General features: G+C 44.6%; 2 protein-coding genes across 2 annotated transcripts; both read right to left on the bottom strand.

The window, feature by feature from the left end:
* Positions 1 to 6: 6 nt before the first annotated feature.
* On the bottom strand, positions 7 to 4,138 carry LOC120018671 (4F2 cell-surface antigen heavy chain). The gene is made up of 8 exons (XM_038961872.1): positions 3,778 to 4,138; positions 2,224 to 2,388; positions 1,796 to 1,899; positions 1,622 to 1,699; positions 1,436 to 1,491; positions 1,013 to 1,211; positions 604 to 672; positions 7 to 408 (listed from the first exon to the last, which is right to left on the bottom strand). Exons 1-8 carry the CDS (start codon positions 4,136 to 4,138, stop codon positions 7 to 9), a joined length of 1,434 nt encoding a protein of 477 aa, XP_038817800.1.
* A 3,310-nt stretch (positions 4,139 to 7,448) lies between these two features.
* On the bottom strand, positions 7,449 to 13,653 carry LOC120018880 (protein phosphatase 1A-like). The gene is made up of 4 exons (XM_038962101.1): positions 13,248 to 13,653; positions 11,907 to 12,478; positions 7,802 to 7,919; positions 7,449 to 7,567 (listed from the first exon to the last, which is right to left on the bottom strand). The coding sequence occupies exons 1-4, from the start codon at positions 13,651 to 13,653 to the stop codon at positions 7,449 to 7,451; spliced, it is 1,215 nt and encodes a 404-aa protein (XP_038818029.1).
* Between the last annotated feature and the right edge of the window lie 989 nt (positions 13,654 to 14,642).

Here is a 14,642-nt window from a genome sequence, read left to right as displayed (position 1 = left end):
CCGGCCCTAGGAGGCGTAGCTGCCAGACCCAAACAGTTTGATGACTATGGCCTCCTCTGGCTGGAGCCTCAGTGTTTCCAGGGAGGTGCCGCCCAGGCGGTTCATCCCTGTGCTGGTCACAAACACCCCAGCAGTGGGAAGGCTGGGAGCCCATGCTGGGTCCAGGGCTTGGGCCTCAGGCCCCAGGTTGAGCAGCACCAGGAAGTGGACACAGCCCCAAGAGCGCAGGAAGGCTAGCACAGGGGCTGACGGGGGGGCCAAGGTGGAGTTGGAGGAGTAGGGGGGGGGGGAGGTGGTGTTGAAGGGGAGAAAGGTGAAGCTCCCATAAAGGAGAGATTCTTCTCTGAGGCGAGAGCCACTGAGGGAGCTGAACAGAGCCAAGGCAGAGTGTTTGAGCTTCCTCTGTTCCTGAAGGAAAGAACAGAGGTGTCATAAACGGAGAAACAGATCAAGGGAAAAATAGGCCTGTCATTCTGAGAGACTTTGTGGTAAACATCCTTAAACCACTTGCCAACTTTCCTAGAACCACTGAGCTCAGATATGGTAATACTGTGGGTATATGAAGACTAACAAATGTGATTTTATTTTACTTAGACTACTCACCCCAACAGAGTCGTTCAGTCCATTGGTCTTGTCTGCCTCACGTTCCCAGCTCATGTCTGCAGACACATTCTTCACCACAGAAAGAAAACGATTTCAATGGTGTTCCACTGTACTAAAGCATGAGCACATCAGATGCAGGTAGTCTGTATTGCATCCCTAGGACTCAGGTCTCTTACCGGTGAATTAACTATTTCTTCTCCGTATTTGACAACAGGTGATCCAGGTAGTGTCATCATCAGAACCAGGAGTATTCTGTGCAACATCGGTGATGCTTCACCGCCCACCTGGCATCACACACACACACACACACCCTATTGATGTAATTTTGCCAATAAATAAGGAGTTGGACACCATCCTCACTAGCCTATACTTTGTGATAGAATGAACAGAAAGAATGTCGGGTCATTACCGTCCAACTGGGCCAAAGTTCGCCGTGGGATGTCGACAGGTGTCTCTCCACGGCAATGGCCACTTCCTGTCCGGACAGGAGGTGATGCTCGTGCGGCAGTAGTGACATCATAACCAGCTCCACCAATGAGCTGTTGACTGACGTGCTAGAGGTATTCAGGGCAGGTAGAGACTCTCCTGTTTGTTTCACCACTACAATCCTGCACAGATGACACAGGTTTCATTCCAACTTCAACCGCAACTACTTTGCAATAAAACATGAACGACATATTCCTCAATCCTAAAACAGATCCCTCACATATATCAACCAATGTTAGTGACTAAAACAAAGATATCCTTTTAACGAACACAGGTGTAACAGTTTGAGAGTTGTGTATCATTTGGTCTGTACTGCATGTTAGAAGTGTTCGCAGTGCCACAGCACCTCTCATCATCTGATGTGTTGAACTCCTTGACCAGACCTCTCCACTCGGTCAGGGTCTAAAACGAACAGACGGCATGAATGGATAACATTCAGTTAAACATGTGCTTATAACGAATTAACTTGAAACAAATTGGTCTGGCTTTGATTGGATGGCAACCAATTTTGAGCATTGCTCAACAGTCTGACCTTTTCTGAATATGCAGCATCTGTGTCACAGATTCCAAATCCTGCCACACCCTGTTCCAACCAAAATCGGAGTGCATACTGGGGAAACAGAACAATTATTAAAACTCCATTAAAAAGTTTAACATTTGAAACCAAGATTTAGCCATTCTACTCATGGTGTCATGCAAGACCTACCTGTATTGAGCCAGTGAGGTCAGAGGGCACAGCAGAGTCGTTGCCTACTGAGTCTTTGGGTCCGAACAGGTCCAGATCACAGAAGTCAAACACTACTTTGATGCCTAAAGGAGGGAGACCATGTGAATAGTGGACCAGAACATACAATAAGTTAAGTGCATCTTTCAAACACTCTGGAAATGTCCTTGTGAGGATACAGGCTAGCTGACCTCAGTTTAGGTCTGGCATTAGTCAATTTGTAAGGGCCAGGGGCTCAATTTTGGTTTTAGAAGTGGGGGGGGGGGGGCATAACTGTTTTTGTATCACATTCCAATGATAACAAAAAACGCAATTTCAGAATGTGTGTGTGTGTGTGTGGGGGGGGCATGTTCCCCAACCCCAGTGAAAGTTGTGCCCCTGGTAAGGGCAATGATTTCCCGGGTACATACCTGCGTTGTGGCTCTCCATGAGCAGTTGTTGGATCTGAGGCACTGTACCCACTCGCTCATCAATCTTTCTGAGGTCCAGTGGGGACGCGTCCTGGTGAAACAGACCCTCCAGAATCAGAGCCTTCACGCCCAGGGACTTCAGGTACGGTAGCTGCTCACACGCCACTGAACAACCAGAAGAATACCACAAAACAACTCAGAAACTAGCTGTACAGATATGACGCTTCGATTCCGCTATGACAAGTGACTTTTTTGTAGCAGGTAAGGAGAATTTACGCAGCAGCATAGCCGCGGGAAGTAGGGGTGCTGTACTGGGCCTGTAGTCTTGTATTAGCAGACGATATAACTGTCTGGAGTGAGGACAAACAGGTTTTTCCAGCAGGTCTGCAAATTATATTTTTTTTGCAGCACCCCAAACAAAAGTATGTGGACACTTGCTCATCTCATTCCAAAATCATGGGCATTAACATGGAGTTGGTCCCCCCTTTGCTGCTATAACAGCCACCACTTCTGGGAAAGCGTTCCACTAGATGTTGAAACATTGCTGTAGGGACTTGCTTCCATTCAGCCACAAGAGCATTAGTGAGGTCGGGCACTATTGTTGGAGCGATTAGGCCTGGCTCGCAGACGGTGTTCCAATTAATCCCAAAGGTGCTCGATGGGGTTGAGGTCAGGGCTCTGTGCAGGCCAGTCAAGTTCTTCCACACCGATCTCAACAAACCATTTCTGTATGGACCTCGCTTCGTGCACGGGGGCATTGTTATGCTGAAACAGGAAAGAGCCTACCCCAAACTGTTGCAACAAAGTTGGAAGCACAGAATCGTCTAGAAAGTCATTGTATGCTGTAGGGTTAAGATTTCCCTTCACGGGGCCTAGCCCGAACCATGAAAAACAGAGGCTGTTTGGAACTCAGTAGTGAGTGTTGCAACTGAGGACAGAAATATTTCATGCACTACGCGCTTCAGCACTCGGCAGTCCCGTTCTGTGAGCTTGTGTGACCTACCACTTCATGGCTGAGCAGTTGATGCTCCTGGACATTTCCGCTTCACAATAACTGCACTTACAGTTGACCGGGGAAGCTCTAGCAGGCCAGAAATTTGACGAACTGGCTTGTTGGAAAGCTAGCATCCTATGGACAGTGCCATGTTGAAGGTCACTGAGCTCTTCAGTAAGGCCATTCTACTGCCAATTTTTGTCTATGGGGATTGCATGGTTGTGTGCTCCATTTTATACACATGTCAGTAACGGGTGTGGCTGAAATAACCAAATCCACTAATTTGTGTCCACATACACTATTTATACAAAAGTATATCAGTAGGATTAATCAGCGTATATCAATGTGGACACAATGCCTTTTAAAAATGTTTAAGATTGCATTGTAATTTTTAGTGCGTTTTGTGTTTAAAAAAAACATTAAATAAAGTGTTTGTACTAAAGGCGCTACTTTCCCAGCGCATGAACACTTTACATCGTGTAGACAGAGTAGTCTATATAGTGCAGCTATTGTATTCTTGGGTGTTTAGGTCCACTGACCGCACTCTTCCTTTAACTCACCGTCGATACCATCTGGCACCTCGTTCTGGGCGTCCATGAGCAGTATGGGCTGTAGGCGGTAAAACAGCGCCCTCTGCCACCACATCAGCGTCGGTGCGACCGGCCGGGGGCTCTGCACTATGATGGCAATAGAGGCGCCCAGCAAGGCCAGCCAACCCAGCCAGAAGACCACCATCAGGCGGGAGCGTATTTTCCTCCACCCCGGCCCCCCCGCTTCGAGCGCCAGCTGTTCCTTGGACATGGGCTGCCATTTCGGCGTCTCTGGTTCGGGGTCCGTGATCAGCAGTGGGACCGTCTCAGAGCCACCCAGACTGCCCGACATCCCAGAGCCCACTGCCGTGCTGCCATAGCCACCATCCATGTTCAATGGCATTCCAATTCGGCTACTGCAGTTTCAATTACAAATATTTTGAAAAATGCCATAATCCAATATTATTTACATACACCGAAACTATCAAATAATAGTTGAAAGTCCTACATCTAGGCTACAATTCATTACATTTTCAAACATTTGATGACTTTAAATCGAGGGGTTACGCACGTGCGCCATCTACAAAACAGATTTTTTTTAAACTTGCGTAAAACACGCTACACACTTTCTATTTTTGTGCACCTTTCGATAAAATATAGCAAGTTATTTTTTTTTAAACAAAAGTACACCCAGGGAACTCGCCTACGAGACATGCGATAGCTGTCAGCGTTCGGATTGTCGTGATGGAGGACAGGTATGTCCTGACTGTGACCCTGACGTCTCTAACGTGGCGGGTGAGTGCACACACTTGCATGTCATCTTGAAAAATTCCAACCGTGCGTTTTAAAAACAACCAATTAGCCAATTTACCTTGTCAATTCACTTGAATTCTAACTCCATCCATTAGCTAAATTTACCAACGTTTAATTTAACCAATATTGATCAGATGAAACGAATGACAAAAATAGACAATAGCCTAGGTTTCCTGGACAAAGCAATATTCTGACCACCTGACAAACAAAACGCAATTTCCCTACATCAATGACAATTTAAAAAAAAGATGAATACATAAAAAAATTACCTTCCCTTGGCTCTCTCATGTCACACCCACATGTTTGTGTGAATAATTTGCTACATGTCATGTTCAAGGCAAAAAATGCTGAATTATGTTATCTAGAATGTTGATCGATTTTATAGAAAATCTTGGCTATTTAATTACACCGCATCATTTCTTGTTACAAAAGGAATAAACTTCTAGCAAACATTGTGACAACCAACAGACTGACATCCAACCCTGCGAGTGTTTGATGGCTAATAACTCCATGTTGGAATAAGATGATGAATAAAATAAGGGTCCCATTAACACAATACCTTGGTATTTCTATTGCTGTTGAAAAGAGTCTTACAAGAGATTGGTGCTGAGAAATACACACCAGGGTAAAAAGTGACAATCAGCATCGGTCTCTCCTAATATCTGTCAAATCCAATACAATGATCTCTAACAGCATCATAACGCACCTGATAACTGGCAACCGTCTGGTCTTTGAGCGTTTGTCTTCCTACTGTTCTTTCAGTCTTTATCCTCTTCTGCTGCATGTGCTTTCTGCAGACCAGTTCTATCCAGTCGGTTGTGTTTTTGGTTTTTGTCCTCTTAATGTTTAAGGGGTATGGAGGTGAGAGGGACACTGTGTCTGTCAAATGACATCTTGGCCGGAGCAATTAGGGTGGAGGTGTTGAGTCTTGACACACCCTGACAACACATTCCGGAGAACCCGTGCTCAAAGGTTCTGAGGTCTTGGTAGGGCTTCATTAGAGCAAGGGCTCCCTACTTCGTTTAGATCACGTGTCAAACTCGTTCCACGGAGGGCTGAGTGTCTGCAGGTTTTTGCTCCTCCGTTGTACTTGTTTGATGAATTAAGGTCACTTATTAGTAAAGAACTCCCCTCACCTGGTTGTCTAGGTCTTAATTGAAAGGAAAAACCAAAAACACGCATTTGACGCCCCTGGTTTAGATGCATGCAACTGGCCAAAAGACAGTTCTGGAATGATATCAATGGTTCGTTATGGAACTGTCTTGTATACTTCTCCCTTGGTCCTTAGTCTAACCCTGTAGTGCTGTATCTATCAAACATTTTAGGAGTAAGAGCCCACTCCGCTCTATCAAAAATCCCAGAATGTCATTTTATTTCATTGATTTATTGCCCCTTAAGGGCTTTAATGTGATGCCCATACAGTCATCAAATCACTGACATTTGTGAAGGTTCTCACGGTAATCTGTTGCGCTGCCGTATCCTCTCGGATCCCACTTCCTCCTGATTTCATAGAATTCAAAACAGACATGCTGCAGCAGTGTTTGACCTCGAGTCTAGCTCGTTTTGACCTCTGACTTCTGTCATGGAATACAGCTGCTACGTTCATCCGTTTGGTATGATCCGAAGGAGGAATAAAGTAACCGTACAGCAACAGAGAGCTTTGTAAGGCAGCGCAATGACATGTATTGAAAAGAAGACATGCTAACAGCAGAACCACTTATTTTCAAAAACAGAAGAACAATTTACCTGTAGCTACACTACTCTACCTGTCACACGGGTCTAAATTGTGTCTAACTGTGAGCATCTGTGCTCTAAACTGCAAAAGGTTACAGTGTGTGTGCTAATAATCCCACAGCCCATATTACTCACTCACTCGCTCGCTCACTCACTCACTCGCACACACATTCACACACACTTGGACATATGATGTTGTGTCCATCATCGTCATGACACCCATCTATTCATGTCACCTATGCTCCCTCACAGGATTATGCAGATTATCTAGTGTAGGCCATGACATCACAGGACACATGCATATCGGCGCCTTCACTGGTCTGCAATGGTTGAAGGGGTGTTTTTTCAATTTAATTTGATGCGGCAGTATGGAGTTGCACACTGCTTAAACATATCAGTTGGATTTTAAATGAAATAACATGATCAGCCTTATTCGTAAGCTTCTAGTCTTGAAGGAAAGGAACTACCCAGGCACCTTAAAGTGTAAAGTAAGAAAGTTAATACATATATCTAATTATCATGTATTTTAAACAATAGTTTGGGAATATGTAATTCTTCCCTTACTGGAATAATGCTAATTATTTGATATTTTCTGATGGTACAGTAGACTTGTTGATAGACAGTGTAAATGAGGAACAGAGAAGAGATGATTGGCTAAGGGCAGGCCCAGGTCACACCCCCTCCCACCATAGTTCTTTATTTAGCTATTGGCTGATTCCTCAGCTGGAAAGCGGAGGCCCCAATTCTAAATGGTCGCCATGGATACGCGAGGCTGAAGAATACATTTCCATGGATACGACTAGTTGGACTCTTCAGATCCTCCGATGTCCTGGAATGCGACAGGTCAATTACGTGTCAGGGGGAAAAAATAACTTAGTTACTTTGTAGTCCAGTTTGCACTTATGTGTTTAGTGAGACAGAGGGCACACTCTTGCACTATGTTTGGTCATCTCCTACCATTGGTTCCAGAGATCTGAAGGGCGTTACAAACTTCTGATATGCAGAGATGACACAGTCTCTTCTGCAAAGGAAAAAGAGAAGAAGTTATGACAAGTTATGAACATTTAATATGAACAATTACTCATTTATTCACACACATCTAGGCCTCTTGTCACTTTTTGATCTCTGACTGGTGAGTCATGTGATTGAGTGACTTACTTGCTGGTGACTCCTCCCCCTGGTGGCAGGCCAGGTATGTCCTCAGAGACCAGAAACTTCATCACGTACAGCAGGTCCGGGTCCTTGTCCCGCGACTTTAGCAAGTTGACAATCTCTAAACACACAGACAGAGAGAAAGGGAGAGAGTTCCGTAATGATCGTTCCCTGTTGTCAGAGGGGAGAATTAAGCTGCTATTGTCTCAGAGCTGTTGTTATTGTTATCAAGTTTCATTTTGATGTGGGGTGATGCCATATTAATATGAAAGCCTATTGTGAGTGAGACCAAGCCAAGATGGTTTAGAGTCGCATAGTAAGCTTAATCGCAACTCAAGCCCATCGAAATACCTACCTTCCACTTTGGCCTCGAGGATTGTCTCTAGCTCGGCCTCTTTTTGTAGGGCCTCTTGTGACACCTGGGGTGCACCAGGGAAGGTCACGATGATGATGCTCATGTTGTCCAAACTACCCTGTAGGGGGCGACAAAGAGGCAGATTCTTTTTTTTACATTTACATTTTTACATCATTTAGCAGACGCTCTTATCCAGAGCGACTTACAAGTACATACATTCATACTTTTTTTTTTTGTACTGGCCCCCCGTGGGAATCGAACCCACAACCCTGGCGTTGCAAGCGCCATGCTCTACCAACTGAGCCACACGGGGCCTGATATTGATATAGATTGATATAGGCACAATTCTATGAGCTCTTGTAAGAGAAGCATAAGCCAATATTTTATATGAATAGGAAACATTGTTGGCGTATGATTCATTTCAATAATGTCATTTGTTACCCCAAACATTGAAAAGCTAAATTAAATGTCATGGATGGAAAAAAGCTGTCATATTGCTGCCACTATTGATTGTTTACTTGAGGAATAATGTGATGATGAGGAATATTCTTTGCATGCTTAATGGTAATGTGAACAGAAGATAAAATAAGTGTCATTGTGACATCACAATGGAGTGCAGGACTATGACGTCTCAGAGTGCACTGTGTCGTGTAAAAATCTTCTCGGCTGGGAAGATTTTTACATGTACAGGTGGAGGGAAATTGTGATGTCATAATGTGTGTACTGACAGAGAGCAGAAATGAGAATTTTGGAAACGGGTCACAATGGAACAGTAGGACGTAGAATTAAGAATTAGAATACCAGAATGGACATAAGTCGCTATGGATACTAAATGGCTAAAATATAATGATGGTCCAAAGTTCAGCCAATGTTTGCCTGTGCTGTGATAAGATATTGTGTAAAACTATGAATGTGAAGAATTTATCTGCACTGTATGTGTGTTAGCTAGCTAGCCAGACAGTTTTAGAGGAGTTATTCCATTAATTAATTTGCCAATATTCCATTCAAACAATGCAGTCAATCCACATCCATACACTGGGTCAAATCAGTTGATGATATGTCTTACACAAGTTGTAAATGCAACAAGTACTGATATTGTATCATATAATAGCACTCACAGCTTTCCCCAAAAACTAAATCTGGACATTTATGTCTGTTTACATATATTTTAGAGGCTATTCATACATTTGTATAAACCTGTATAAATGGTATTTATAATTATATGACAATATTTTAGGTTGACTATAATTTCATTACACAATTTATGAAACATCACATGCCTTACATTTACATTCCTGCATAAGTAAAAGCAGGAAATGCATCACCTATGTCTCTACTGCCATTCATTCCAATTAGACTGGTTTTGGATTTCTCCCTGATCAAGATGGCTGCCATTTCACCCCATTCTGGAATTGTGAGGGATCATGACATAGCCTCTGTAGTAATTTAATAGGATCTCTATGGGGACTAATTGGTTATTGTGATGTCATGTCACAGAGCTGAGAAGCTAGGTTCACTGTGTGCTACAACAAAACCCACCTAGCTGAAGTACAGGCTCCAAGGAGGTAAGCCTGTTCTGTTGCCGTTGATAAAGTGAGGCTCTTCTTGGCCAGGTTAATAGGCCTAGCTCCCAGCTGGTGTGGCCTTGAGACCCTGACAGTCTAACACACACACACACACACACACACACACACACACAAACACTCACCCATAATCCACTGTGTTGCCCTCACCTCTGTCCCTCTCTCCCTCCCTCCTATAGCTCCCTCTCATAATCCTGCTATTTAGAGGACAGGTACAGGTTGTGCCATTGTAAGTCCTAACCAGCCTAAGCAGACCTGAATAAGATAACTGCTTACATAATGCTTGGTACATTAGGTATGTAACGATGTAGGCCCTTCAACATACACCCTGTCCAGTGATGAGTGCCATCATGTACTCCCCTTCACAAAGGTGGTGACCCTTGTGACCTAAATCATTAGAGCCCTATTTCTAAACTTTCTTGCCTGGCTAAAATATTAGAATCCTTGATTAATTCTCAGCTAAGATCTTTCTTATCTTTCAAATGTATTCTAAAATGTACATCAGTCAGGTTTTAGACCAGGTCATAGCACTATCTCTGCTGCAACCCTAGTTATACATGTGGTTAACTATATGGATAAAAGGCAACATTGTGCTGCCCTATTCATTGACCTGTCAAATGCTTTCGATACTATTGATCACTCACTGCTAATTCGGAGGCTTTCCTCAATTGTCCTAGATCAGGCTGCATGTAACTGGTTTAAAAATGAAATGATAGATAGAACTCGATATGTATCTACTGATGGTGTTAAATCAGGTTTTCTGGATATTACGAAAGGTGTCTTGCAGGAGTCAATTCTGGGTCCTGTACTTTTTACTGTTTACGTTAACAAAATCAACTTGTCTGTAAAAAAAAAAAAAAGTGTTACCTGCGCTGTATACCGATGATACTGTTGTGTATGCTATTGCCCCCACGGTTGACCAGGCTCTATCTGAACTACAGTCTGCCTTCATTGTAATACAGAACAACGTTATTGACTTGAAATTAGTATCGAGTGCAGGTAAAACAAAGTACATATTGTTCTCTACACTCTTAGAAAAAAGGTGCCATCTAGAACCTAAAAGGGTTCTTCGGCTGTCCCCATAGGATAACTCTTTGAAAAACCCTTTTTGGTTCCAGGTAGAACCCTTTTTAGAACCAAAAAGGGTGGGGGAACCAAAAAGGGTTCTCCAATGGGGATAGCCAAATAACATTTGTGGACTCTTTTTTTTTTTTAAGAGTGTAGAGCGCATAAAAATAACTCTGATGATTTAAGAATATGTACTTTAGATGGTGTCCATATTGATCGTGTCCCTTAGAAATATCTGGGCATTTGGATAGATGAAAGGATGTCTTTTTATAAAGCATATTGATGAGTTAGTTAAGACGCTGAGAATAAAAGTGGTCTTCTTCGACAGAAATAGGTCCTGCCTCTCGCTAAATAGTAGAAAGCGGAATATTCAGTCGAAGTTCCTTTAGGTTCTAGAGTATTGCGACGTCATCTATATGAACGCAGCTGCCACTTCATTAAAGCCGTTAGATGCAGTATATCATAACGCACCGTGCTTTATTACGGCCGACAATTTTAGTACTCATCACTGCATTCTCCACCAGAAAGTTGGTTGGCCCTCTGTGATGTCACGTAGGTTGATACATTGCTATGTTTTCATTTATAAAGCCCTTTTACAAAAGGTCCCACTGTACCTGACATCATTACTGAACTTTAGACATTCGAGTTACCACCCCCGGTCTCCGGGATGGTTAACTCTGGAAATTCCTTTGGTTTCTACTGAGTTAGGTAAATCTGCTTTTAGTTTTCTTGCACCTAATTTGTGGAAAAATCTTGAAAATGTTCTTAAATTGGATGTATTGGTGCCTCTAGGGCAATTCAGAAGGCTGATTGAGGATCTTATTACTGATCAATGTGGTTTTTTTTTTATATGACCGTGTTTTTCTTTCTGCTTGCATTTTGTATTTATATTTTGATGTGTACATTTTCTGTAATTTCTGTAATTCAGGGCTCATCTGTAAAATAGACCTTTGTCTCAGTATGACTCCATGATAAAATAAAGAAAAAAGAATCATCTTGAATTAAAGACAATATTTAGACTGTATTTAGAAAATGGCCATTGCCTATCGAGGAGACTCCCTGCAGTGCAGTTTAAGTCACCTTGCTGTACCAACCTGGCTGTGTCCTGCTGTTAAATCCTCTGACTGATCTAAAAACTGAGTATTGGAATGGTATTAGTCTCCAGGACTACAGGAGGGGAGAGGACAGCCAAGACCTGGGGATGATATCATTGCCTGAAGATACTGCCAAAGTCCTCTTAATTAACCCTTTCACCCCCGGCACCTTCTGACTTTCCATACAATGTCCAGTTATGGTCATTGTTGCAATTTACTCACTTTGGCAATTATTGAGTGTGAGTATACCCCTTTTGAAGTTTATACTCTGGTCCTGCATATGTACCCATATAGAGCAGGCAGAGGTTTAGGATCAGTGTGACTCTGCATGTAGTGGGATCTGATCATTTATACACTGACCTTATAGAGGCAGAGGTCAATGACCTGGTTGCAGATCTCCCTCAGGTCATCACACACCTGCAGGCGACTGTGGACGAACGCACACAGCTCCTCGTTGCCGATGGCGTCCCACACTCCGTCACAAGCCACTATGAGGAACTCGTCTTGCGGGGACCTCTCCAGCTCGTACACCTCTGGCTCTGGGGAGACCAGCTGCTCAGTCTGGGACCTCCAGTCCACCTCCTTAAAGTCAAAGTCTCCCAGGGACCTGGACACGGCCAGGGAGCCGTTCACCCTATGCTGGGTCACCGAGCCGCCTGCGTTCTGTATCCGCTCCTTCTCCCTTGGGTTGAAGGGCTTGTGGTCCTCCGTGTAGAAGATGACCTGGCCGTCACGGCAGAGGAGCGTCCGCGAGTCGCCACAGTTGACGAAGTAGACGTACTGCGGCGAGAGCATGACGGCGGCCGCCGTGGAGCCGCTGCGCTCCCAGCATTCCTGGCGCGTCAGCGTGTGCATGTGGCTGTCAATGGCCAGGAAGCCCTCAACGATCCCCTCCTTCACGTCGTCAGGGTCCTCCTGTGCCTTTACGCGCCCTGGAGGAGAGATCAATACGAGTTAACGACCTGGCCAATATGTGACAAATAAACATAATTAGGTCTCGCTGCCTAAAATCGACATGCAGAAGTTAACTACAGTCTGGCCAACTACAGGATAACTACACATAGTTACAATTCAATTCAACTTTGACCCCCAGCCTTACCAGCTTGGTTCTAGGGGACAAATGCCCACTGTGCCCTGCCAGAGCCCAAATCTCAGAGCTCAGATTGCGTTGTAGTCCTCTGAGGTGACTGTCTGTCTTGCTCGTGGCATTATTTTTAATTAATGCCATGTAGGTTAGGATTAAACGTTTGTCTTGAGTTAAGTAGCAGACACTGTAGGCTCAAGTGTCAGATTAAGTATCTCATACTTCGAGCCAAGAACAAGGATCAAGAGGTTTTCAACAACAGCTGTCAGCCATGTTGTGCTACCATGTTTAGGTTTAGAAAGTAAAACCAAGAGAGATAATGCCTTTGGTATTCAAGATCAAGATTACACTCTCCCTCATACACCATACACATAGCCTACTGCACAGCGGCACCTTGTCATCGCTCAAATTGAAGACACCCATGCCTAAGACAAAGTTGTTCATGGATTTATCAAACAATATCTGTCTGTGGAACACACACTGGAAATAGGTGTTGTAAAATGCTTCCCTACTTGCCCAAATAAATGCTTGCACATATTCCCTTCAAGTGAAAATGAATTAGGCTGCCAACAATGATTATCAATCAGTTAGTCAAAGTGCGCGGCCCAATTTGGTACCTGTAGCGAGGATGTGTTGCAGCAGGTTATGGGAGCAGTACTGTGCCACCGTGTTGCCAGCGTGTCCATCAAACACTGCGTAGTAGCCCCACTCCGCCAGCTCCCCTCCCATCTCCGGCATGCAGGTGTGGGCGTCCTCCATCTGTGCCCTCCAGCCCTGCATGCTGGCCGTTGCATAGTTGACCCCCCACTGAGACCTCCCCTCGGCCGTGTGTTTATCCAGGACGGGCCGGTCCAGGTAGACGCTCGGCCCGTTATCCTCATCACTGAAGTCCTCTTCGTTCCCCTCCTGGCCATCCCTCTGTCCCCCCTTAAAGAAGAAGGTGACCATCTTCTCTGTCTCCTTGGCTAGCTGGCGGAGGAAGGAGGGCACCTCCACGGTGCTGGCCCGCCTGGCCGTCCTCATGGCTCCTCGGAGGCGCCGCTCGAGTCTCTTTCCTGACCTGGCACTGGTCCTCTTGTTCCCCTCTCTCCTCCTTCTCCCAGTCTGTGTCCCCCGCAGCAGGTCCAGGGCAGTGGGTTTAGCTGGACACGCTGAGCAGGTGGACAATGTGTCAACTCTGGACCGTAGAGTTGTGTTCAGGTGGGCTTCACTAGATACTGGCAGAAATCGTGGTGGCCATCCTTGTCTTTGTAAACCTAGCTTGTGGGCGTAGTTTTTGGATTCCTAGCGTTTGTCTCAATGTGTATGTGCTGTGATATGTGGAGTGTATGTGTCTGTATGGTGTCCACTCTATCTCCTTCTCTGTCTTTCTACAGTTCTTTCTCTCCTGTCCCTGGCCAGTGTTTGCCCTGTGATGCTATTGGCCTAAATATCTCTCTCTCTCTCTCTCTCTCTCTCTTTCTCTCTCTCTCTCTCTCTCTCTCTCTCTCTCTTTCTCTACTCTACTCTACTAGATAATCTCCAACCTGCGAGGGATCTTAGATTAGCACTGCATGACCGAATGTACAGTATGGATGATGAGCCTGTCAGCGTTTCATAGCAGCACGGTGGACAGATAGAATGAGCTCTCCAACTCTCTGTAACTGGATCCCCGCAGTTTATTTTCAGAACTGTCAGCAATTTATTCACTGAATATAGTCCACCACACTCTTTCTCCTTTTCTCTCCTTCTCTTTAACACGATGCCACACACACAACACACACACACACACATTAGAATGGATTAGCCCATCAGTGACTCATCTGATACGGAGGACCCAGATTATTATCCAGGTGTGTCATGATTAAACCAGTTTAACACAAGTCAGTTCACCTCATTACTGATATAACTGAAGCATGAGGGAAATCCTCACTCAACAGGTGTGATCCGGGCCCCTAGCTATCGTATAAGTGTAGGCATTCCCCTTCCACCTCTGCTGTGTGTATTTGACAATTACCTGGTGTGTATTTGCA

Source organism: Salvelinus namaycush, chromosome 23 (assembly GCF_016432855.1).
Source record: "Salvelinus namaycush isolate Seneca chromosome 23, SaNama_1.0, whole genome shotgun sequence".
NCBI classification, from domain to species: Eukaryota; Metazoa; Chordata; class Actinopteri; order Salmoniformes; family Salmonidae; genus Salvelinus; species Salvelinus namaycush.
This window is presented reverse-complemented; position numbering and strand designations above follow the sequence as displayed.